Below are 26,548 nucleotides of genomic sequence, written 5' to 3'. Positions count from 1 at the left end.
TTTAAAATATGAAATCACAGTTTATTTTTTAAAAAATGAACAAAATGTATTAAATTAAAATTTTAAATAAATTTGATCTTTAAGTCTCCTAATCGCTGGACACGATCCTATGGAAAATAGGCAAGTCCAAAGCCGAACCCCATGTTCTCTGCAGTTAACAAACTCCACGAAATTTTAACCACAAAAAACGTTTTTCTACTAAAAGCAGAATTATAAGTATAAAGTAACAAAGAGAAATCATCAGATCAATAACTGCACCACCCCAGAGGATATTGGTCCCTTCATTTTTCAGTGTAAGCTGAATCAAATTTCATTAAAATTTGCTAATAATAGTATAAGAGTGTTAAGAGTTCAAGCTCATGGAACTGTGCAAATCAAAAGAAGAAGAAAAAAGCCTTCACTTAGTTCTTTTAAATTTTTCCTCACAATTGGTTATACCAAAGAGAACAAAAGCTTTTTCAACACACACTTGCAGTTAAATCTGAGCAGTCATGAAACATCATCAAAAAAATTAAAACTAATTGCAACAGGGAAATCTCTCTCTACTCATATTACTAGCACAAAATACGGCTGAGTTTAGATGTAAAGAACAAATATAAACTTAGTGTGTGTTTGGATGATTGATTACAAAATTTAGATTAAAATTGATTTTGAAGTAATGCAAATGTGTGATTTATATTTTAACATTTATATTTTTAAAGCAAATTACTAGTAAAACTTAGCATATTTTTTTTATCCAACACAATAATTGCATATAATTCTTTTAACTTAAAATTAATTATGGATGCAAAACTAAATCTTTAATGTGAAGTCAAATATGTAAATATTTATCTAAATTTCGGTGTCTTTCAAGTGTATGATAATTAGATTTAAATTGTAGATTAGCATCGACAGAAGTTCAAGTATTAACTATGATACCGAAAAAAATTAAAAAATAAGAGGAATTCTATAATACTATGGAAAACTTAAGGATTTTAATTTTTTTAAACCAAATTGGTTAAATTGAGTTTCAATTCAATGAAGCTCTCTCTCGGTGTGACCAAAATCGTAAGTTATTTGCCCAAACAATAACTGTACCAAACTGCTTTCTCCGGCTACCATATTTATCCACTTTTTTAAAAAAAAATAATGGATTGGTGGATTGAAAAGAATGTAGGCAAAGCTCACGATGCATACTACGAATCAAAGATGCACGAGTGATTCACCAGATACATAACAAAATAGTACTGAATTAAATTCCATTGAGCACATAGTGAATTGATACTTTGATCACATATTATAATTAAATTTTATAAAAACAAATACTTAAGATTTATAATAAATCATTTATATTGTTGATTCTAGTGTAGTCATGGATCCAGGTTCTCTACTGATTAAAACAAACTGCATGAAATTTTAACCACAGATTTCAGAACAATTGCACCACCCTGCAGTTGTCAGAACCCAAAGGATTGGTCCCTTCATTTTTCATTGTAGGTGGATCAGATTTCATCAAAAGTTGCTAACAATAATAAAACAGAGTTAAAAGTTCAAGCTCCTGGAGCTGTACAACAAAAGCATGATATTTAATAACATGACAGTAAACTCCAATTTGATTTTTCATTTTTTCCTCACAATTGGTTAATCTCCCAGGTGAAAAAAAAAAAATAGGTAAGAATTTTAACGTTGCCTCATCGTCTGTTTTATTATGGTCATTTCCTCTACAAACCTTTTGAATCAAGCATAAATCCCATAGAACCTAGTAGAAATCATTTCGCTGGACCAGAAACACCTTCGACCTGCCAAAGAGAATTAAACTTTTTCAATACGCACTTTACAATTATATCTGAGCAATCATGAACATCAGTTTAAGAATAAAAACTATTTGCAACTGAAAAATCTCTCTCTCTCTCTCCCTCTCCTCAAATTACCAGCTGCAGAAAACATGGCTGAGTCTAGATGGAAAGAACAGATATCAACTTAGTATGCACCTTTCTCTAGATAAAATCTAGTTCTGGCTTCTTTCAATTGTTTTATATCTAGATCTAGATTCTATATTTGCACAGACAGAAGTTCAAGTATCCATCGTAATATTGAAGGATAAAAGAAATTATGGGATTGAAAACAATGTAGCTAAAGCTCATGTGTAATAGGGTTCTCTAACTTAACTTTTATAGAAATTCTTTCATTTGACTTGTTCAAAAAACTAAATGTGAGGTGCATAAGTTGATTTTAACCGAAGAAAGATACAATAATCTTTTCACCATATGCATAACAAAATAGTACTGAATTAAATTTCATTGGACACACAAAATCCACAACCTCACAAACAGATGCAACCAGTCAGTCTAGTTACGAATACAAGTCAATTGATTGGTTTAAGTGCGCGTTTGGATTGGCATTGGGGAATTGATTCCGAGTCCAAAATTGATTTTGGATATATTTTCCCATGTTTGATTTCCCGTTAGAGAAAAATTCATAATTGATTATGAGTTGAAACAACTTTTAGTAGCTTTTGCGTTGGATCCAAAATTCGATACTGAATTTTACTCCTAACTTGATTTTATAATAAAACATCCAAACATAAACCAAATCACTTCAAAATTAATTTTAACCAAAATCAATTCCATTCAAAATAAAAACGTCCATCCAAACATACACTAAATACGCAGAATCTTATAAATATGCAAATTGTTTCCACCATGAATATGATTATGCATCAACCACGAATTGCAAACCCTAAAATGCGAAATTTCTTCATAAGAATAATAGAACAGCGTGCAATTACGATTACCTGATCGATCGGGAGCGGAACAGAAGAAGAGGATTCTTCGATGTTGGAGAGTCTGGCTTCGAGAATGCGAAAATCGCGTTCCATGTGAGAAGTGAGCGCGTGACGCTCAAGCATGAGGTCCTTCAAAACAACTTGGGAAAGCACAGCGTATGTGGATGCGAATCCGAACGTGAACCATAAGAATCGACTTCGCAACATCCTTTCTTCTTCTTCTTCTTCTCAAATCAGAGTCACCACCACGAACTCTAAGTCTGTGTAATGGAGAAAGAGGGAACAAGTAAAATTAACCCCCACTTTTAGTCTTGAAAAGAAAGAAAGAAAGAAAAAAACATTCACCGATCATTTTTTTTAGGTTACTGTTTTAGTTTTATACTCGGGGTTATGTTTTTTTTAATTCTTGAAATTTAAATTTGTTTTTGTAAAAAAAAAATTTATATTTTTTGTTTTTAGTTTCTAATTTTTGAAAATTATATTTTTTTAGTGTTTCCTTTAATAAATTAAATTTTTTTGATCGTTTTAAAATAAAAAATTCTAGTAATAAAAAATTAAAAATCAAATTCCGATAAACTATCTCAAATTGCCTATTTATCATGGAAAGATTAAAAAGAGTGATTTTTAAAAAGGTTTAATTACTATTTTAATCTTTTAAATCTTGGTTTTATTAGTTTTGAAAATTTAAATTAATTTTTTTAGTCCTTAAATTTAAAAAATATTTGTTTAGTTATTCTTATGATAAATTGGTAATTTTTTATTTTTAGTGATTAAATTTGATTTTTAATTTTTAATTTTTAGAATTTTTATTTTAAAACTATCACGGCTGACAATTATATATAAATTATAATTTTTAATTATAATATAACTTATACCTATAAATATTTATTTATTATAAATTTTAATTCTATAAAAATAGATATTTCTTCTATGTAACTCACAAGTAAAAATACTAGCTATATTAATTTTATGATAGCTTTTTATAATTATGAGTTATCCACTTTATTAATTTATTAAATGTGTATACTCTATAAATATTACATGCTTAAAACTTCTTTATATATATACAACAGTGACAACAAGTGTAGAATTCAAGATTTGGTGCCAACGCCAATGGTACTTTAAACGCTTAAACATTAAGCAATATATCAAGGTGAAATAATATTTTATAAATAAAAAAATTTGAATATGTGGATTCATTTATTATAATTATGAATTTTAATTTTTATAAAAAATAATATTAGGTGACTAATAAAAAAATATTTTAATTGTTTAAAATAAAATAAAATAAATATTCTTTAAGTGTATCGTTTAAGAAAATAATTCTTGTTTAAAATAAAAAATAAAAATAAAAGATCCTCATTTTATTGTTTAAAAGAATATAATTATAAATATTTTTATTGTTTAAAATAAAAAATTTAAAATAAAAACAACATTTATTATATGTTTATTGTTTAAAATAAAATATAAACAAAATTAGTATGTTTTGAAGACTCTTTCCTAATCTAAATTTTATTGTTTAATTAGTCATTGAAAAGACTTTATTATTGTAATTAGTACAGTACAATTTATTTTCAACAATTACTGAATGTGTTGGTTAAATGGAAGACTTTTTAACAATCTACAATTTATTATTAAATTAAATGATTCTTCGAAAAGTCTTCACTATTGCATTAATTAATGTATTTTATATTCAACATTAAACTATTTAGCACTAATTAACTTCAATCATTAAAAAGTCTTCAAACATTTATATTTAATCTTTTATAGAAATTGTCTCACCTTGATTGTTGTCATATTTAAAATATTATAATACTAATAAAAGTATTTACACTTATATTTGAAATATTGTAATGCATTATGTAATATTGAAAATGTGTAATATTTTAAATATTATATATTGTAATGTAATATTTTTTTTCAACTTATTTATGCTTCATTTTGTGTGTGTGTTTTACATATTAACAATTCTTAAATAAGACATTTGAAATTGGTCAATGGAAAAAGGAAAGTGAAATTGCATACAACCATAGAATGAAAAATTAAATGGACAACCATTAAAAAAAGTAAAATAATTTTATCACCTTTATATTTAATTAGAAAATAAAAAAATAAGTAAAAAAATTTGAATAGATTTTATGATTTTTAAATGATAAATTATTTTTAAATTTAAATTATTTAATGTAAAAAAGTGTGTAGACAAAAAAATTAAAGATATATCCAAATTAAATTTAAGCAAATTATATTTAAAATTACTTTAATTCAATCAAATGATGAATAAAGTCTCACTTTTTAATTTTACTTTTCTCTTTACTATATATTTAAACTTTATTAATGATTTTGTTTATTAATATCTTTAAAAACAATAGTCAAAGAATAAAACTAATTTTTTCATTAAAAACATTATATTTAATATTTTACCAATACATTCTTATTTTTATTTCAATAGATGCTTTTCAACATTATAAAACTAATCAATTTATGTCTTTCTAATAAAATACGTTGACTAATTTTAAATGTCTCATCTTCCTTTGATAATATGTTGACATAGTAAAACTTTCACCATATTAAATAATTATTTATAATAAATGATTTTTTAGTCAAACTTTATCAAAATAGTGTGAAAATTAAAATTGAAATTAAAATTGCATACAAACATTATTTAATCTTTCATTCAAACTCAACACACTGCACACCCACATTATCTCTGATTTTATAGGTACTTGATTTTCTTTCTTAACGTCTTTCCCTTTGTTTCACATTCCAAACTTTGTCATGGAGGGAACAACATTGTCATTGTTGCACCCTCTTTCTGTTGCCACTTACATTTCTAGATGTCCAATATGAGGTAATGCTTGCTTCTTCATGTTCCTTTCAAGATATATACCCATCTTTTTAGTTTAAAAAAATCAAAAGTTTTGTTACATGAGTTCATTTTATTCACTACTCTCTTTCCAATGGTAGTGTCGAACAATGCTGAAGGAAAAAGAGATCAAGAAATAAATAATTGTCCGCGAGATGGGATTGACACAACAACGAGAGCTTGCAGAGGAAGTGAGCAGGGAAATGGCGTTAGACAAAGCATTTAAAATTCTAATGCAAAGATTAGAGCGAATCTCATCATTTGATAACAATTCAAACATGTTTGGTGGGTCTCAAATCCATTTAGGCTCCCATTTCCTAGTTGGTAATAATAGACAGGCTACGCATATTAACAAGGATAAGGTGAACCAACTGGTTAGTGTATAATCATATGCTAATTTATTCTTCCTTTGTATGGTTACCATTTTCTTCAATTTTGATTATGTTTCCCTCCTTCTTCTTTAGAGTTGTTTGGATTGTGAAGAAAAAGATTTTTCCCTTTTAGTTTTTGATCAACAAATGTTACCTTATTGGAGAATGTCCCTTGGATATTTTGTCGTGTAAAAGCTTTTAATTACCCCTGAGCATAAATGACTTTAAATGAATGTAAATATATATTAACTTGGTGTGAACAAACTTGTTGAATTGCATCTTCATTTCATATTAATTTTCACCCATAGCACGTAAAAATATACTCACATTCATTTAATCTAGTCCTTATTGAATCATTTTTTGTAACACGACTTTTTTTAAGACTCTAATATTATGTTTGGATGAAAAATGAAGAACATATTTTTGATAATTAGAATATACATCATTGAATTTCAAGACATAAAATAAAGAAAAAGAGAAAATGATTACTTTGAAAGTAAAAGTACTTTAAAATTCTTCCCATTGACACCTAAATATAACTAAATGATTTTGTTCTATTTTTGTTTGCACATGCTCATTTATAAGTGTAAACATGTTATAATGTTTATGTTTTTCTTGAGCATCAATGCTATGTGCTTGATAAATTCATGTTGAATGTTTATTTGAGGTATGAGAAATCAAACACGCTTAATAATAGAGAAGAAGCGCAAAAATTAAAGCGAGGCAAATGATTTCTTATTATGTCCAACCTTTTTTTCTACTTAAAAACTATTTCTAAATTAAAATTTAAAAAAAAAGTTTTAAATAAATAGTAAAGACTCATTATTGTAATTTTTTATTTTTAAGCCTAAAAAATCCTTTTAAATATATTTTTCCTCCCTCAAAATTTGGGGGATCTTTCATTTTTAATACCTCAAATTAAAACTTACATTTTTTAGTCTCTCAAATTTGTAAAATGCTTTTTTCAGTCTCAAATTTGTCAAACACTTTGTGAAATGCAGTAAAAAAATCACTACAAATTATGCATTCAAATCCCAAAAGGTCTGCAAGGAAGGACTAAAAAAAACTCTAACTTTAAAGTACCGAAAACATATTTAAAACTTTTTAGAATTCTGAGACTACAAAAATTAAATTTAAATTTTAGGGAAAAAAACATGTCCCTCAAATTGAATGAATAATTACATAAAAAATAATACAGTCTTACTATATAAGTTATTATTCCTCATATCGCTAGTTATTTATCTAGTTTGTTTTTTTTTTCTGGGAAAGTTATTTATCTAGATATAAAATGTTTATAACTAATTAGACATATAGTCTGTAACATTAAATTTATTTAGAATTATAATATTTTTTAAATTATTCTTAAATTTATCTAGTTTGTTTTTTTTTCTAGTTAATTACTTTTCACCTGAATTATGAGGAATTTTTTTTACCTAAATAATTAATGCATGGAGAGATAGGAATAATAGTAGAGTTTTAAGTTTTAAAATTAAAATCTTTAATTCTTTGATCCTTTTAAGAAAAAGATAGAAACAATTCTTTGATAGTAATAGTAGTATTTTTATGGATCGAAATAACTAAGGCTATTTTGGTAAAAATAATCTAATATTTTCGAAGATCCTCATTTTATAAATTAAAATTATATAAGATATATTATTATAAAATTATTAAAAATTGGATCAATATTTATACACATCGATATGTATATTTACTAACAAATATTTTCAAAAAACTAAAAATAATTAAAAAATATTATAATAATATAAAATTTATGAATGATAAACTTGATACCCATGACACCTGTTATTAGACTGCAGTAATAAAAAGTTGAAAAAGAATTTTATAAAACAAAACAAAGACATTTCAAAACAATTTCTTATATTTAACGAGAGGGGGAGAAGGAGTATATAACTAATGATAATATAACATTTCAAATATATACTATCATAAATAAATTTACACAATTTAATAATATTATTTATATAACTTAGCTCAAACAGTTATTTAAAAATATGTTTAATCAAGTACATTATTTATAAATAAGTATAAATTATGTGATGATTTTATAAAAAAAACAAAAGAAATAAAAATATAAAGGTTGAACTGAATATATCTTAGTCGAGATCAATTAAATATTTTTTGAGAGGTTGATTGAAAGATATATCAATTGATATCGACTGAAAGATGCGGGCTAAAGAAATCTCAACCTAGACTAATCAAAAGATTTCTGAACTAAGGTTGACTAAAAGATGTCTCCAATCAAAGTAAAACCAAATATGTTCTAAACCAATTGATTAAAGATACTCTAAGTAAGTTTGAGCAAAAGATGTCCTAGCCTAAGTCAAGCCAATGATGCTTCAATTAAGGTTGAGTTGAAGATGATGATGAGGTGATGATTCTCTAGCCAAGGTCAAAGTAAAAATAATATAGTTATGGTTGAGTTAAAAATCCTTTAATTGTGACCAAATTTCAAATGTCTTGATCGAGACCGAGTTAAAGATTCATTAGTTAAGGTTGAGGTAAAGTTACTTTGATTGAGGTTGAATTGAAATTACTTTATTCAATAGTTAAAATTATGTCTTGTGAACAATTGAAAATATATTATTCTTATTTATATATCTCTCTTTCTATCATATCATAAATCCTGTAATACTTATATTTATTTTTCTTTCTTGCACCACTTGTCTAATAGTAATATTTTTAGTGTCCATTTATCCTTTTCCTATAATTTAAAAGGAGGTCCAAATTCTATTATACATATGAGAAACTAGACCAAAATTTATTATCAAAGTAATTAAAAATAACATTATATGAAATATAAATATATTTGTTATTAAACATGTTATTACATATTTAATAATTTTTTTGTCATATAAATTAGAATAATAATAATGATACATTTATTATATTCATTACTACTATAGTTAATTTTTCATAATATTTGTAGACACTTATTTTATTATGATTTGATAAGAAGATATTTTGCGTGAGTCTTGATTCTTGAATATGTTTTAGCATATGCCCTGCATTAATTGGTATGCCAACAGAGATCACGATTGGAGTTCCGTGCGAAACTCGAGATTGGTGCAATTATTTTAAAATGCACATGTCCAACTAACTCCCTTTCTTCTATTTATTGCCTTCGCAGACACAAAAATCGCCATCGGAAACCAACAATGCCTCCTTTGACTTTGTGGCTGGTGCTGCCTTTTCTCGTGTTGCTAGCGGCGGCAACAACGTCTCCAACACGCGCCACGACGGTCGCCTCGTCGTTCCACGGTCAACGAGAGTTTGACTATTTCGCTTTCGCGTTGCAATGGCCCGGTACTTACTGCAAACGCACCCGCAGTTGCTGCCCCACCAACGGTTGCTGCAGAGGGTAATACAGTAATCTGCTTTGTATTGTGCACATTTAATCGATTTTGGAGTCTCTCATTTTTGCTGTTGATGATGTTGCTAGTAACTATTAACATGTGAAATGGAGTTTTATTAGGACAAAACTTAGTTAAAGTTCTGTAACTGCTTTTTGGTGCTGTTATCTAATCAGAGTCGGAGTTTTACTTGGGTAATCTATGTTGATCTTTAATGCTAACCTTGGGTGAAACTCTATTTCTGATTGGAGAGCAATACCAAAAGTACCTAAGGAACTGAATCTAAGGTTTTATCTTTTTTATTATGCTACTTATGTGAACCACTTGATGAGAGGCTGACATGTTTATTTTTTTGATTGCAGCTCCAATTTTCCAACAGTGTTCACCATACGTGAGTATGAAGTTTCAACACGCGTTGTCGTCGTGGAACACTTATTGCTTCTTCTTCTTCTTCTTGTTCTAAATTTAGACCTCATGGAATACTTATTGCTTGTTCATCTTGAATTTCACTACTTGCATTGACTTTGTTCTGACTTCTGAATTAATTCCTCATTTGTGGAGTGTTGAGTATAGTGATTCCTGCAAAAAATAACAGGTTATATCTACATGTATGTTAGATGGACTCTGGCCTGACTATAATGATGGAACCTGGCCGTCCTGTTGCTCTGGATCTAGTTTCGATCCAAAAGAGGTATATTCCCCCAACCTTAATTTTCAAGTCATTTGATGACAAATGACATTTGCTGATTTCATGCTTTGAGTGATAGAAATTTGGCAAAGAATGAAATTGAATTACCTTTCAGAGTTATACTGGAAAGTTCTAGCTATTCCTTTTAGTTTTACTAGGTAATTAATGAGAAAATATTAACTATTGGTTAAAGAAAGCCAAGACCTTTTTTTGTTTTTTGGCTTTTGAAACTGCAATATTTTAAACCTTTTCTGTGGTTAATCGTTTGTAATTTGGTTGTATTAGTGTTACTTTTAGTCTTTTAGATACCATTAGAACTTGGTGTTTTCTATTAACTTTATTGCATTAACTTTCCATTTCCACTGTTGTTTCATCTTCCGTGTAGATATTGACATTGACTAATAGTTTAGAGCAATATTGGCCATCATTGAGCTGTAGCAAGCCATCATTATGCCATGGTGGGAAAGGAACATTTTGGGCTCATGAGGTAGTTGTTGGAATTAATTAGTTTCTTATTCAACCTTAAATTATTATTATGGAATCTAATTTTTCTTTTTTCAATTGTGCTTCTGGGGAAATCACGTCTGGCTTGCATTGGCAGTGGGGTAATAATCTTTTGTAGCTTTTGCTTGCTCACATAATTTATTGAGTATATTCATTGTTTTTCTTGAGTAATAGTTGAACAGTTTTTTTAAAATCTGCTACTTGTGGATAGAGTTGGTTCTATTCAGTATTAAATTGTTACAAAAGAAATGTTCAAAATTTCAAATATATCATTATTAGTAGTTACAGAACTTCTCTACTGGCACATTTATTTTCTTTTCTACTTTGTTTGAGGCAAAATGATATGTTTTCTTGTACTAATTATTCCAATTTTCTGATATTGCAATTTCACTTGCAGAGAAACATGGCACATGCTCTTATCCTGTGTTTCGAAATGAATATGATTATTTTGTGGCAGTTCTGAATCTCTATTTCAAATATAATGTTACGGTAAGTTTGTAGAGTATAAATTTTTTGTGGTTTCTGTAGATAATGAGCTCATACGAAATAATGATCTAAATACATTGATAGGTTAATAAATGGTAAATTTCTACTTTTTTTTGGTCCATTGCTCATTCTCATTTTTTCCTCACAGATAAAACGTCTAACTTGCTTTACTGAATAGTAGTAGTTAGAAAATTAAAGGTCATTCCATGAAATTATTTTTTACTTTTAGAGAGGTTATCAAAAAGGATCTCGAACTTAATGATTTGGATAGAAGTATGGTACTTGATAGAACATTATGGCGAAAGTTGATCCATGTAGCCGACCCCACCTAGTGGGATAAGGCGTTGTTGTTGTTGTTGTTGTTTTATCTTGCCCCCTCCATCACTCAAAGAAACTAATAAAATTTGTATACTGATTAATGAGTTAGTCAACCCATGGACCATGGTTCCCCCTTCTATTGATAACATTTGTGTGTTGATTAATGAATTAGTTAACAAGTATCCTCCCTCCAGTTGATAAAATTTGTCTGTTGATTAGTGAATTAGTCAACTAGTGGTCCCATTGGCCTTGATGCATTTGAGAACATGCTTGATAGTGGAAGTTTATAAGGGAACTGAAGGGTTGCCCGTGATAGCTGACCTGCAGTTAAAAGAGTTTATATTATTAAGAAAGAAAGGGGAAAATTGCAAGTGAAAGAGATAGTTGGGCCGTGGCTATATGTTAACAGATTGATAAGTGTATTAATTTTATCACAAGTAATAAAGATTAAACGGAAGACCGAGTGTCAAGTCCAGAAGTAGAAGAGGAAAGAGATTGTAAGTGTGAAATTTGAGGGAAAAATGACAAAAGAAAAAGATAACAAGAAAATTAAATAATAGCTTAGATGTAAAAGATGAGTTCAGAATGCAATTATGTTGGGGTCTAGCATACCTAACTACCCTTGATGCAATATTATTGTTTTTCTCTATTAAATGCTTTCTCAATTTTCACTCACATCTACTAATATGCTCTCCCCTGATGTATTCTCTCTCCTAAATCCCTTTGCAAAGATGGGATCATAAACAACATATACTACAAAAATGTATGCAGAGGCACAACAAAGTCATTGTATCCTAGCAATGCAATGTTGAGATGCCCTTTTTCAGTTCTTTAAACATTACCATGGATGACCCCTAAAAACATATGCTTGGATGACCAAACCACACAATAACAATGAAAAGCAGAAAAGGAACAATAGAAATTAAAATTGCATTAATAGATAACAAGAACAGTTACATTGCAAGGGTACTGGCTGCTAGGCTCCAATAGAGGGGTTTAGCCTCTCATAGAGGCTTTACACTTCAGAGACTAATGAAAGAAAGGGTTGGATGACTAGTAATAAGAAAAAGGGGAATGGCTAAGGAAAGAGGGTTTCCCTTGGGGAGAGGCTCAGGCTTTGGATTTCTTCACTGGAGAGCTCTAAGACTTGGTGTGTCTTTTTCTTTTGCTTTCTACTCCTTTTATAGGCTTGATGTAACTTACTTTTCACGCTGACTTCGCATTGAACACGCATCTGTGTGCTAAGTGCGCACTGGGCTTTTCCTCGCGGGCCTTCTCGCGCTAAGCCTGACATGCGCGTTGAGCGAGACCATGTGCTAAATGAGAGTTGCGCGCGAAGCCTGAAACTGCCCGCTAAGTGAGAGTTGCGCGCTAAGTAAGACTATCAATTTAGCTCAGATTTCACAGTTACCACTATATATAGGGAGCAATAGGGCAGGAGAGGGAATAGTTCTAGAGTAGGAAGTCTTGTGAGGAGAGTTCAGGGTTTTAGTACCCTGGGAGTCATTTTATTCTTTTCTTCCCGCCTAGTTCTTATGGATTGGCTCTACTGAATGAAACCATTTTTCTCTTTGTTCTGCATCTATTACATTTTCTTTTTTCTTATCTGCTCAACCAGTCTAATCAGCTTGCTGCTGTAGTATGGTCCAATACATGCATGGAGTCTAAATTGTACCAAAACTTTGTTTGCAACTTGGCCTGCCATTTTATCTATTGCCATTGGAGACTTAAAATTCTTGGTCACAGGTTCTCAACTGTTGAAAAAATGCTGAATTGGTTTAGGGCTTATTCTGTTTTCAGACTGACTACCAATTCTATTTGTAAAACCTTCGATTGTTAAGACCTGATACTCGCCTGCATATACATCGGGACATACCCTGACTAATGTGTTTTTCAACATTTTTCCAGAGCGTTCTAAATGATGCTGGATATGTTCCGTCTAATACTGAAAAGTATCCCCTTGGAGGCATCATCTCTGCCATTGAGAATGCTTTTCACGCATCTCCTCAAATAGTTTGCTCGAAAGATTCTGTTGAGGAACTTCGCCTATGCTTTTATAAGGACTTCCAGGTTTGAAATCTGCTCTACTCTGTAATATATTTAGACATAAGAAACTAAAATATGTGCAAATGTTTGTCTTATTTACTGTAGGAGATTGGCATATTTAGATATCAATTGATGTGGTAAAAGATAATTAATTCAGTCTGTGGTAGCTGGTATTTATTTTTAACTATTGATATCACTATTGTACACTCTGGTCAAAATTTGAAGTGATGCTGCGTATAACCTATATGTAATGGTTGTGAAATCACTGAGATGTAATTTAACTTGAAATTTATGAATACTTTGGGAATTTGGTTTATTTTTAGAAATTGAAGAAATACCCTACCGGTAAACAAACTCCCACGCGCATTATGAGAGAATCCCCATGACCTTGTACTAAATTTTATATTAATTCTATGATTTTATGGTACAGCATCATATTCAAACACAATAATTTGGCCATCATCATTCTAGAACATTGTCTGTTGTTTTGCAGCCACGAGATTGTGCTCTTGGATCTGACATTAAAATCAACATGGTTACTTCTAAAAAATCTTGTCCCAAATATGTTAGCTTGCCGGAGCCGGTATCAGTGAGTAAGACAGTAAGTTCAATACTGTTTCATCTTTATACCGGTATATCTCTGTTGTTGTTAAAGTTGCTCTTAACCACCAAACTCGTTTGCTAAAAGTTACATATTAGTGACTGTAATGAAGCATATGTTTGGAAACTGGTTAAAATTCTATTGAACTTTGTGGGTAACTCTGAAACTGGTTGTCCTGAGGCATGGAATTGGTCAGATAATTTTATGTCAATTGATTTAAACTATCAAGTTTACACTTGGCTATGGCAGGTGGACGCAAATTGATTTGTTTATATTGATGTTTCTTCCTTTTGATTGATTATCAACATGCACACTTCAACATGCCGATTGTGACTTGATTTATACATATGGCTGCTGATTGTGACTTGATTTATATATATGATCCTATGCTATTTTGGAACATCTGAGCAAGAAACTTGCTATCACTTTAAGTCACTTTTCCACCAACATTCTAGATTGTAGTACGAGAAAGAAAGCAGTTTTTTTTCCCCTTCTGACAGAAGAGATTTCATTGAAGAGAAAAAAGAGTGCACCTAGGGGTGTGATAAGAAATCCTCCAAATAAGGCTCAATACACCAACAGAAAAAACACAAAAAGTGGTTGTGTGTTGAACTAAGTATGAACCAAGGCTTCCCCATCTTTCCAAATCCAAGATTGCAACACCCTTGAAGCAGTCCTGTACATAAAACAACAGGGAAGGCAAGAAACTGTTTTGGGAGCAAAGAAATGACTTTAAAACAGTTGTGTGTCCTTCAACTGCCCCAGAATCCTTACCCTCTCACGTAGATCACCTGGTTGAAAAATAACTAATAGAATTGAATTTTTTTTGGTGGGAATAGTAGCAATTATGGCGGTTAGTTTGAATACTGCTCAAATTTGTCAATACTAGCTCAAGCTTACTAGAGGAAGATACGTATGGTATATATCCCTGAAATTCAAAGTTGAATGTTTTAAAACTGCCAAGTATACCTAACAACAGGGGCTTCAGATATGCCCAGGTGTAAGGGGACTAACAATATGTCTAACGGGAGGAGATTCCTAAATATCCATGCATCTTTTAGATGCCTGGGATTCTAAGATGGTGTTTAACTTAATTGCTAAATAAATTTACCGCTAATTCAAAATCATAGTGGAAAATAGATCTACTTATAGGTGATTAGAAAGCAGATATTTCCTTTAAAAGAAGGAGTTGCTTTTGTCTCGGTTTCAGTATGTAGTCTGTAATTGGTAATCTGCTGCTGTTTGATGGCTGTCTGCGTTACTGCCTATTGTCAAGTATTCTACTTAGTTGATGAAATTTCTCTTTTGTTTGAACAGAATAGTTTTTATGATAATTTTTTTATCCAGTGAATTTCGCCCAAAATTGTGTGAAATCATTACATTCGATTAAAAGAATCCATTGTGATTGATCAATTTGATAATTATCTCTGCTTTTGTAGGGCACAATGGACTTCAAAGTCGGGGCTATGATGATGTAGCTCTTTAAGGTTATGGTACTGTACTTCTATTTGTAAATTTCTGTACCTTGCGAATGAACAAAGCCGCATGAATAAATTTGCTAGGATGTTGTACCATTTATCAATTTGGAGATAAATGAATAGAGTGACGAGCTGGACATCTGGATTGGGATCTAGACCTGCTAATGTTTAGGCAGAAAAAATGAAGTGATGGTCGAAAGTATTATTTGGGAGTTGGGAGCTGTCTCAAGTCTGGTGCCATGTATTTGGAGTCTGGGTTTTATCATTTTCTTTATTATTGGAAGAATGTACAACTGTATAATGGAATATGTTGTTGTATCATGTGGAATTATGAATATATGTACTTTCCCTTAATATCATCTTATATATACTTTGCCCCACATCTCCCATTTCTGTACATAATTTGCATTACGTATAAGTTCAAGCATGAGTTCGTCTTGTTCCTTATTAGGTGCGTGATACACAGACACTACGGGGACTTGAGTCATTAACAAAAACCTGATATTTGTTATTCACTTTACCATTTTTAGTTTTCTTTTTTTAATCTTTCATGTACTTCAATCTTCGTTTCTAATTTGTGATCATAATTGAGAATGGCCCTGCACCATGTTAATTACAATATGACAATCATTACATCGTTTAACACTTTCAGTAAGAATAGTAAGTTCAGTTTCAATAAGATCAGTAGGACTTACTCATGCTTATAACACTTTCCAAACTAACACAAACCGAAACCAATAATAATAATAGAGACAAATGAAGCCATCTCCAAGATTTCTCTTCATACTCACTTTTCTTGGTTCGTTCTTCCTTGCAAGCCCAGAAGCAGACTCGTGCACCAGCAATCTAAACCTCAATGTTTCAATCCCTTTTGATACAACAAACCTTCACTGCCTTTCTGTATGGGATGCTCAAAGTTTCATCCTCAGAGTAAGTGCACCATGCTTGAATTTCATCACATGTACATATCCTTATTCCAATATCATAATATATACTAATGATTATGCATAACTCTGCACTTTTGCAGTATGCTCAGACTTCTGCAAACACTTGGAGCTTCATTCTCTCAACCCCAGACACTAATTCTTACATAGCTATGGGATTCTCGGTTGGCGGCGGCATGGTGGGTTCAAGTGCCATGGTGGGGTGGGTGGCATCAAGAGGAGCCAGTGGAGGGATAAAGCAATATTATCTTGGTGGGGTCACACCAAATCAGGTGGTTCCTGATAAGGGCAACCTACAGGTTATAGACAATTCAACCTTCATCACTTTACAGTCCTCTCGTCTGTTCATGGTGTTTCAGTTAGAAACCACCGAACCTTTGTCCTCGCTGATATTTGCCACTGGATCCACTGGTTTATTCCCTGCACCGCCAAGCTTTGCACTAACAATACACCTAGACAAGGTGTCCACAAGAATAGACTACTCGGAAGGTTAGTATAAATTTGACTGCTTCGAAATACTATGGTAAAAGGTTGTTATTCTTTTCTTTATATAAATTATTTATTTTCTGAAGGACAGTCTATTGGATAGTTAATTGTATATGAACCTAAAAAGAAAGAATAATCACTATTTTCATTACCATTAGGTAATAACTAAGCTGTGGTTTGTTTTTTTTTAAAACCAACATCCGAAAAATATTGCTTGGACGAGGAAGTGCATGTTTTTTTAGTTAAAGTTTACAAATTTAAGTTTAAATGAACTTTGTTTTGTAAACTGAGTTTGTAAAAATAGGTTATTTTTTTCAAGACAAATTTAAAGCAAAACTACATTAGAGACTAATTAAAAAGAAGAGTTTTACTTTTTGAACGGGTGTTGAGAGCCTTCTTCTAACTGAAAACCAAACATAGCTGAAGTTAACTAGAACACAATATCTGTTTTTCTTTTTGTGCTTTCAGTTCTCTATAATGCAAGGTAAACAAAAACATGATTAGTGGCAAATAGTGAAGTACGCGTCATTATATGTCATTATGTCTTTGGTTGACGTTGAATTTTGACGGCATACTATTCATCATTCATTCATTCACCAAGAGAATTCTTTGGCTGAGCATAGTAGAGTGAGTAGGTGAGGTGTTTTATCAAAAACTTTACTGTTACTACTAGAAAAAGCCAAAACAACAAGCAGAGATGAGTAAATAATGGGAATTCACACACATGAATATGATGTTGGTTGTGAGCAACACCATCACATTTTCTTGAAAATTGAGTCGTTTTTTCGAGACAGTGAGGGAGAGAGAAAAAAACAACCGACAATTGTTTTTTTTGGGTAGCAAAAGTCTTTAGTCTTAGATTCACACTTTTTTGTAATGTTCTCTAACTTGGAAGTTATTATTATTGTGGAATAACAACCGGATCGAGTTCATTTGAAGCAATCTAATTCTGGAACAGGGCCAACTCGAGCTTAGGCCTTAGGTTAGGGCCCACTTTTACCGTGTCTCAATTTTTTTCTAACAATATGTGCATAAATAATATATGAATATCTTTCAACATATTATTAACCATTTTTATTACAATAATTTTAGTGACTCTTTTTTCAAAATAAAAATTAAATAATTAGAATATTTTATTAATTGAAAAATATTTAATTATATAATTTAATAGGTTAATTTAAATTATAAAAATTCAAATAATTTTTTAAAATGCATATTTTATATTATTAAAGGATCCTAATGTAAATTTTTCCTAAGACTTCAAATATCCTTGAACCGATTCTTTTTTTAATCAAATTTCAGTGAGATCCATTATTCCTTTTTCGCTCCTCAAGCCTGTGTTATAAACCTTCTTTATAGTATAAAGAAACGGTTTTGCTTAAATATTCATTAAGGAATTAAAAGAAAAAATGTTTTATTAGAAATTATAAGAACACATCTAAAAATTATAGGAAAATATATTTTTAGGTATTTTAATAAAATCTTTTTTCCTTTCATTTCTTTAACCAATATCTAAAAACAATCGTTAGCATTTTTTTAAAAAGAACAGCTAAAATAGGATACTTACTTCCATTAATTTAGAAGAAGTTTTTTTAGGGGATTTAGAAGTAGTTTTAGATGGTGCTAATAATAACATCTCCTTTAGTCAATTATCACCATGTAGTTTAATTTGAAAAGGTCGTATCATCATTCTGTTATACTTGTCGCAAAATTACCCTGGTTATTGATATAATCTTTGGCCACTTTTAATGCAGGTTTGATGAAATAAGAATTTAATTTCTATAGACTGTTAATAATAAATTTCAACATTAATATGATTTATACAATAATTATTATAAAAATCAACAGAATTATTAGCACAATTTATTATTAGATGATGACAGCATTTACACTATCAACACTCTTATTTTTTCTGTTTATCTTTAGTTTAGAACATGATACACAGGTGTATAAAAAAGAGCATGATACAGATACAGATATGTAAAACGCAGTGAATGTAATATATTTTTTCTAGAACTAAAACACTTAAATTATTTATTAGGAGAAACTTTAAACTTTTGGGTACACGGAAAGTATACTGACCCAAGAGAAAGAACAAAAGAACAAGCCGAAGTATTTTAATTTTTCAAGAGAACAAGCCAAATAATTAGTTATTATAAGAGTTGACTACTTTAGGGGGATCTAAGTTATAAATTAAAAAGATAGATATATAGAAAGAGAAGATACAGAAATAAACTACTATTAAATACCACGTTTGCACGTTTATAACTTTTGAGTTTTGACTATCAAAACAAAACAAAAAAAATAACATCGCGTTTATTTAACATATATACTACGGATCACTGCATATGAAAGGGGTATTTTTTTCAATTTAGAAAAAATGTTATTTTTTTTATTGCAGAAAAATGTTATTATAACCTCCCCCTTCCCATAAAAAAAAAGAAGCAAATTTAAGAAAATCTCGGTAGAGATTACTTTTATTTTCATTAAGATTTTCCGTATATGTTAAAAGTGATACTAGTCTGGATGAAAATCAGAGGGGAAACACTAACATAGATTGTGGAATTTCTAAACCTAAATTAACAACACTTTAATATCTTTGAGGACCGAAAAGTTTGATGATCTATATCATATTTTTATAATTATTTTCACCATATTTAGAAATTTTTATTATTATGAATAAAAGGATGCTTAATGGTTTAAGTTAGCCTTCCTTACACCTAATCTACTTAATCGAATAATTAGGCCATAATTATTGTTTAATTGTAACAATCTGTCCATTTCCTATAATTAATCACAATTCGTCTTTCTTACTTTAACAATCTCACGAATACGTTTTCAAACACACAAGCATAAACAATAGAGAGAAATGAAGGCATCTATAGCATTCCTCATCTTCACTATTTGTTTCCATGCTTCAGCCAACATTGGAAGTTCACAAGGGGATGGAAACTCTTCACAACTAAACGGAAGTACTTCACAATCAGCAGACTCCTGCGGCTCCAATCTAAACCTCAGTGTTCCTCTCCTCTTTGACACAACCAATCTCAATTGTCTTCCTGTTTGGAATGCTCAAGGATACATCCTTAGAGTAAGTGCATTATTCCTTGAACATAACCAGTTTTAATTGATCCAAAATAATCGTATAAAGTAAATTATTGTCCTTCTACTTGTGATTGTGGATCCCATTTCAAGATCAAGTGTGTTTGGATAAACAGTTTAGTGAAATGCTTATTATTCAATAAATTCTTATCAAATCATCAAAACCTAGTCATAAGCTTGGCAATTTTTTTATTTTCACCTATGATAACAATGAGACGATCAAACCTATATTTTTATGCATCTATTCTCACCACTAGGACAAGGAAGAAAGAAGTCATAGGTTCTTTCCACTAACAAAAAAATTAACAAACTAATAACTAATGTTTATCCATAAAATAAATCTTATTAGGACAACGCTTGTAGTTCATCACATCCATATAAGCTTGACAATGATGTAGCTGTTTAAGAAGCTGAAATGAACTAGTTTATTTTGATAAACTTTTCAGTCAAAATTAATAAGTTTACAAATTTCAATAAGCTGTTTATGAGCTACTTTTGTCATCTCAGCTATACACTTTCTAAGTTAAACGAAAGTTTAACTGTGACTAGTGACCTATCATAAGTTAGCATCAAATAACCAACAAACCGTATATATAATATATGGCATTAACTGCTATATATGTATGCAGTATTCTCAGACATCTCAAAACATATGGAGCTTCATTCTTTCAGCACCAAACCCAAATTCGTACATAGCAATTGGGTTCTCTCCCAATGGAGGCATGGTGGGTTCAAGTGCCATTGTGGGGTGGATCTCATCAAATGGGGCAGGTGGAGGCATGAAACAGTACTATCTAACAGGTCTCACACCAAACCAAGTGGTGCCAGATAGAGGCAACCTAAAAGTTCTCACCAACTCAACCTTCATTACATCACAGTCCTCACGTTTGTACATGGCATTCCAGTTACAAACCAACCAACCTTTGTCCAAGTTGATTTATGCCTTTGGACCTAACGGTGTGTTCCCTTCGGCACCAACTTTTTCATTAACGCAGCACCAAGACAAAGTCTCTATTACGTTGAATTACGCAACAGGTTAGTCATCAAAAGATGCCATGCACTAGTTTTAATATTCACTTTTTTTGCGAGTAAATTATATTATTACACGTGAACTATTTTTTTTTCAAACACGTTGTTAAAAATCTTTAGTAACATATTTAAAAAATATTATCAAATTATAAATATATGTTATTAATATGGTTTTTAAACATTTAATTAGATATTATGTATATGTCATATTATTAAAATCTTTTTATGATATTTAGCAACATAGATTATATATAATATTTAATAAAATATGACAAAAATATATTAATAATATTTATTTATAATTTATTGTCATTTTATTAATATTGTGAAAGGCTTTTAATAATATTTTTACTGGATATTAATTAGACACGAAAATATTACTAAAGTCATATATATAGTAATGTTAATTCAATATCTCTGGCGAAGGAAACATATGCGTTCACGAGAAGAAATTTTAACATGTACTCTTTTTTCAGTATGGATCTAGATTATTTACATTCAACAGTTTGGAACCTAATGATCAGAGACTCGTTTTTTATCTAGTTGGTCAATCAAACTTAAAACAAATTCTAAATTGCAACATTTTATCTTCATCCAACAGTTATAAATTAATGAGCTGCTTGTGTGAATACGTGTAAAAATGACTGCAAATCTGGTTTCATCAAGATTGGAGAAATGCTACTTCTAACTACTTGGCAAATGAGGATTATTCTAGTGTTGACCTTTCGGTTGAATTGATTTTGACAAATGATTGGACCAATATACATGGCCCATTCAAAACTATACTTGGCTGGTTTGTGGTTGTTGAGAGGACATTCTTTTCTCATGCAAGAATAATCTAGATGAAATGTAAATCTGACTCGACCCTCTACCAAACCAAACTCACATGTTCTAGTTCTTTATTTTATTTTATCTTTGGAACCTTATGTTCTAGTTCCATCCACTAAACTTGGCTCGTTAGTTTCTTTTGCATAACACGTGTTAATAGCAGTAGATGTTTTATAATAATTAATATGGACGTACGTTTAAGTCAACTTATGTATTAGTCATAAATTTTATAGATTAAAAAATTATGTGATTATAAGAAATTCTCTACCATGTAGTCAATAAAAATCATCTTATCATAGTCATGTTCTTAATTGATTGATGATTTAAGAATTGCTACATAAATTATCTCTCTATTTAATATTTGTTTTCTTTTCTAAAAATATTTGATGTGAACATTTTGTGCTGCCTTGTGGATTTTTCATGTAAATTGGGAAAATGCTTTTTGTTTTTGCTCTCAAAATTAAAAGTTCATAGAGAGTATAGTCACATTTGAATAATCAGGGATGCCATAATTTATGATTTTATTTGAAACAGGTTCAAGTGCAACAACAGGAAACTCATATACGATCCTGAAAAGAAGCCATGGAATATTGAATATCTTTGGATGGGGCATCCTAATCATAATGGGAGCAATAGTTGCTCGGTACTTCAAGGAATGGGATCCATTTTGGTTTTATTTCCACGCTTCAGTTCAGTCTTTGGGTTTTGTTCTGGGAGTAACTGGTGTAATTAGTGGTTTTGTCTTGAATAATCAACTTCATACTGACGTTAGTCTTCACAAGGTTCTTGGAATCATCATTTTCGTTCTAGCCTGCCTCCAGGTATTTATCTATTTTAACATTTTAACAATTTTGCACTTTATTCAAAACCTGTTAAATTATAATGCATATGTATATATAATTTTTTATACTATCATTTAATTATATATTAATATTTAAATTATTTTAAGATAATTATTTTAAAAACTAACAAATTTATCAACTTATCATATATGAGAATGAGTTGCTATATATGATGATGAGTTGTTATGATTGAATAATTATATTTTTTTTTTTACATTTTCAATAGAGAAACCATTTTTCTCTTCGAATATTAGTACCATTAGTTATTTGATTTAGTATACTTAACAATAAGAATATAATTTTGATCTTTAAAATTTCTCAACTTTTTTTAAAAAAAAATATTATTAAGATTAATGTTAAAACTAGGGATTAAATTTATTTTTTTCTAATATCTTGAAATAAATTAACCGATGGTCCTAAAGTATCAAATTGATGTGTATGACTATAAATATAAATTATAAAAAGTGAAAATACTTATCAGATTTCTTCCCCTTAACTTTTTTTAATGTATGTTTGTCTATTATAAAATTTCATTTATTTAATTCTTTTTATTTTTATTTTGTTTCATTTATTTAATCCTTTTTATTTATTTTGTTGTTCGTTCCTTATATGGGTTTTGGTATACTCTTTCCATGTTTTTATTTTCTCTCTTTTGCTATTAATAATATTTTGGGGCAGGTTGAGAGTGATTAAAATTTGGTTACTGATATAGTTGGGATGCTTTTTCCTTTCATGATTCCAGCCTTTTTTTTTAAAATAATCCTTTTCAAATTTTCTTTAAGGACTAATTATTTAATATTATATAATATTAATTTGTGTGTCTGTCCGCTTTAGTGACCAATAAAAACATGATGAAAAGTAGATCTCAAAAAAACAACATGAAAATTGAAAAGTAAGCAGGTGACATAACAAGAAAAAGGCTTAATGTATAATCATCATCATCATTATTTTTCGCTTCTTCCACGACTGCAAATTAAAACATAAATCACTGAAAAGGAAACACAAATTTGAGCATATATTTTAAGAGTTCTTTATTATTCAGCTTAAATCTCTAATTACTAGTTATTTTTCACCTGCCTCTTGAGTATAATATTTTGAATGGAAATAAACTAACTCCTATATAATAAATGTTAGCGCAGTTTATTGAGAGTAACTTAGTTTGTTAACAAACTATTGACCTTATTTAAATGATAAATATCTCTTTCAAATATGTCTACCTATAAGAGTTAGGCTACTCACTATTTTAGTGTGTTTGCTTTTGTAGATAATGGCTTTGCTTGGTCGACCGAAGAAGGAATCAAAAGTGAGAAAGTATTGGAATCTATACCATCATAACTTGGGGAGAATTTTGATCATACTAGCCATAGCTAACATTTTCTACGGAATCAAATTAGGTAAGGAGGGAAGTGGATGGAATATCGGTTATGGAATTGTGCTTGCCGTATTACTCACTATGGCAATTACTTTTGAGACTCAACAGTGCAGTAGAGACGACTAAATAGTAAATTCTTTCCTTCATAGATTTTGTTTTGTTTCACCACTGCTTTTTATTTGGAAGCTCTTCAGTTCCATCTAAACTTATTTTTGTATGAAGAGGATTGGTAGTGATTAATTTTATGCTAGACGTATATTTTAATTATGCCTCTTCCCCTTAAAGGGGAAGCTTCAACAAATTGCTATGAGTCCATGGCATTATATAAAATCAAGAGTATATATAGAATTATAGACTATTGTTAAAAGTACAAGGATCCGAATTTAATATTTGTAGCTGTGTTATCTCTTTCACAAGCATACCAAATAATATAAGTCATAAAATGAAAAGTTTAAATATTGTTTTGTTAGAGACTTGTGTAATATTAATAATTTTTATGTAAATATTAACTTATGCTAATGAATATTACAAGAAAGCGATAAAAACAAATTTTAAATTGTTTGAACGTGTAATACATGTACTCGTTGTGAATTAATGCTAAAATTAGCCAACAAATACTTTTTTTTTCCTAATCCCTTAGTTGAAAAAAGTCTTAGTTCAATTATTAAATCTGGATTCCTCAAAAACTTAATATAAAAGAACTAGATTTAAGTCAAGTGATTTAAGATAACTAATGAATTAAGTTTCATTTCTAGATACAAAATTCATTAGATATTTTGTTTTAATTCAAGACTATGAAAGCATTTTTCAACAACAACGAAATCCAAAAAACTTGCCATAATTGGTTATTTCGCAACAAGCATTGAGTAAAGAAATAAAATACTAACATCAATACAATGAATATGAGTTTGATTACACCTAACCCTAACAATGGAGGAAATTGGCTTCTGATAGCCATGAGTAGCATCAAAATACATAGAGGAAAGAAGAAGATAAAGAATGGAACTAAGTGGAGCTTTCTATCTCAATGGGTCTGCAAAAATGTGCCCAATGAAGTGCTTAACATGCCATAAATGACAATCAATCTTATTTATACAAGAAACAAAAGTTATATTTTAAGTGACTTTTAGTTAAACTCAAAATACTAACTAGTACAAAACATCGTGAGTAAGAGAACATAATCTAAGTTAGCTTCAACTTGTAGAAGTTCATTTTTCTTGGTATTAGGTTTTAGCTCCAGTTTCATTTCTTGGCTTAGCTACATCAAAGAACTCTTACTCATTTCTTGGCTTAATAAGAAGTAATAACATTATTCTTTGATTAATTTCATAAGTTTAAGCTAACTGACCTTCTATTTATACATCATGTGTTTTTTTTTAACATTTATACATCATGTTTTCGGCAGAGTTATTAATTCCGTGCAAGAATGATGAATGAGTGACATTATTTTACACAAAGATAATTAAAATGATATAAACTAAACAATGATATACAAAAGTCCAAACCCATATTTTATATAGCAGAAGTTCAAGCCACGTCCTTGTCTCTTTCTGACTTGTGCTTCTTAATATTTTCCCTTAGTAGCTTTGTACAACACAGTAGTAGTTCCAACAAGTAACTTTCTTTTAACTCATAATTGATAATTGTATTATTATGACATCATTTGATTAATTTTTGTAGCTGGAAATTAACACCGTACGCAGTTGGCTGGGTTAATTGGTCTTATTGTACATTTGAACGAAACCATATATGGCCGTGTCTGCATGTCCTGTTCCATTCGGCAATGCCAATTTTCAAATACTGCTCGTTAACTCCAAGGATAATTTATAGAAAGTTTCTGATTTTTCACCATAAAACTGAACATAATTAACGGCACATCCTAAGTAGCTACCTCCACACACAAAATGAAGCTGACATACTTTTGCCAAATATTCTTGTTCATTATCATCTATAGTTCATCAACCTTTATGACTTCTCAAGATTCACGCTCCTCTAATTTGGTGCAAATTCATCAGTTTCCCATCCCTTTCGATACAAGTTCACTTCTATGCAGTCCTGTTTGGCCTACTCACAGTTTCATCCTTAGAGTATGTGTGCATGCGTGTTGCATTGTTTTTCATCCGATCGAATTTTGTGACAAGAAAAATGTTAGTAACATATTTTTTAATTTAATTTTGTATTATTAACTGAAATTTATTAAAAATTACATAGTTGTGTAGGTTTTATTTATTATTTAATGAGTTTTTTGTTTGACTTTATTTTTTAATAAATTTTAACAAAAAATAAGTAATGTCTTAATAAGAGTGTCTCAGAAAATCTATACAATAAAAAAGAATATCTTAGAAAATAATGATTTTCCATTCACAACTTTATGATGTGAAGAATAACATTTAACACCACCTAGGGCATGAATCATTTGGTGCAGGGTTATTACTTCTTAACCAGAAATTTTGAG

At 30.0% G+C, this 26,548-nt stretch overlaps 3 protein-coding genes across 4 annotated transcripts; 2 read left to right on the top strand and 1 right to left on the bottom strand.

The window, feature by feature from the left end:
• Positions 1-1,433: 1,433 nt before the first annotated feature.
• LOC100500194 (uncharacterized) lies at positions 1,434-3,109 on the bottom strand. Its single transcript, XM_003528759.4, has 2 exons — positions 2,774-3,109; positions 1,434-1,778 (listed from the first exon to the last, which is right to left on the bottom strand). The coding sequence occupies exons 1-2, from the start codon at positions 2,969-2,971 to the stop codon at positions 1,749-1,751; spliced, it is 228 nt and encodes a 75-aa protein (XP_003528807.1). The 5' UTR covers positions 2,972-3,109; the 3' UTR covers positions 1,434-1,748.
• A 5,832-nt stretch (positions 3,110-8,941) lies between these two features.
• On the top strand, positions 8,942-15,844 carry LOC100815624 (ribonuclease 2). 2 transcript variants are annotated; one of them, XM_041017292.1, is made up of 10 exons: positions 8,942-9,033; positions 9,147-9,377; positions 9,732-9,760; positions 9,987-10,060; positions 10,443-10,544; positions 10,659-10,662; positions 10,959-11,050; positions 13,274-13,435; positions 13,905-14,012; positions 15,452-15,844. In XM_041017292.1, the coding sequence occupies exons 2-10, from the start codon at positions 9,175-9,177 to the stop codon at positions 15,488-15,490; spliced, it is 813 nt and encodes a 270-aa protein (XP_040873226.1). In that variant the 5' UTR covers positions 8,942-9,033; positions 9,147-9,174; the 3' UTR covers positions 15,491-15,844. The 2 variants fall into 2 exon arrangements, with proteins under 2 accessions (XP_040873226.1, XP_003528806.1); XM_003528758.5 differs by having other exon boundaries at positions 8,970-9,377.
• Positions 15,845-15,950: 106 nt separating this feature from the next.
• Positions 15,951-24,423, top strand: LOC100803524 (cytochrome b561 and DOMON domain-containing protein At3g07570). The gene is made up of 6 exons (XM_041017291.1): positions 15,951-16,420; positions 16,518-16,923; positions 19,842-20,011; positions 20,652-21,057; positions 22,414-22,700; positions 23,986-24,423. Exons 1-6 carry the CDS (start codon positions 16,247-16,249, stop codon positions 24,217-24,219), a joined length of 1,677 nt encoding a protein of 558 aa, XP_040873225.1. The 5' UTR covers positions 15,951-16,246; the 3' UTR covers positions 24,220-24,423.
• Positions 24,424-26,548: the final 2,125 nt, after the last annotated feature.

This window comes from Glycine max, chromosome 7 (assembly GCF_000004515.6).
Source record: "Glycine max cultivar Williams 82 chromosome 7, Glycine_max_v4.0, whole genome shotgun sequence".
Classification (NCBI taxonomy): Eukaryota; Viridiplantae; Streptophyta; class Magnoliopsida; order Fabales; family Fabaceae; genus Glycine; species Glycine max.
Note: the sequence above shows the minus strand (reverse complement) of the source record. Positions and strands in the feature narration are given on the sequence as shown.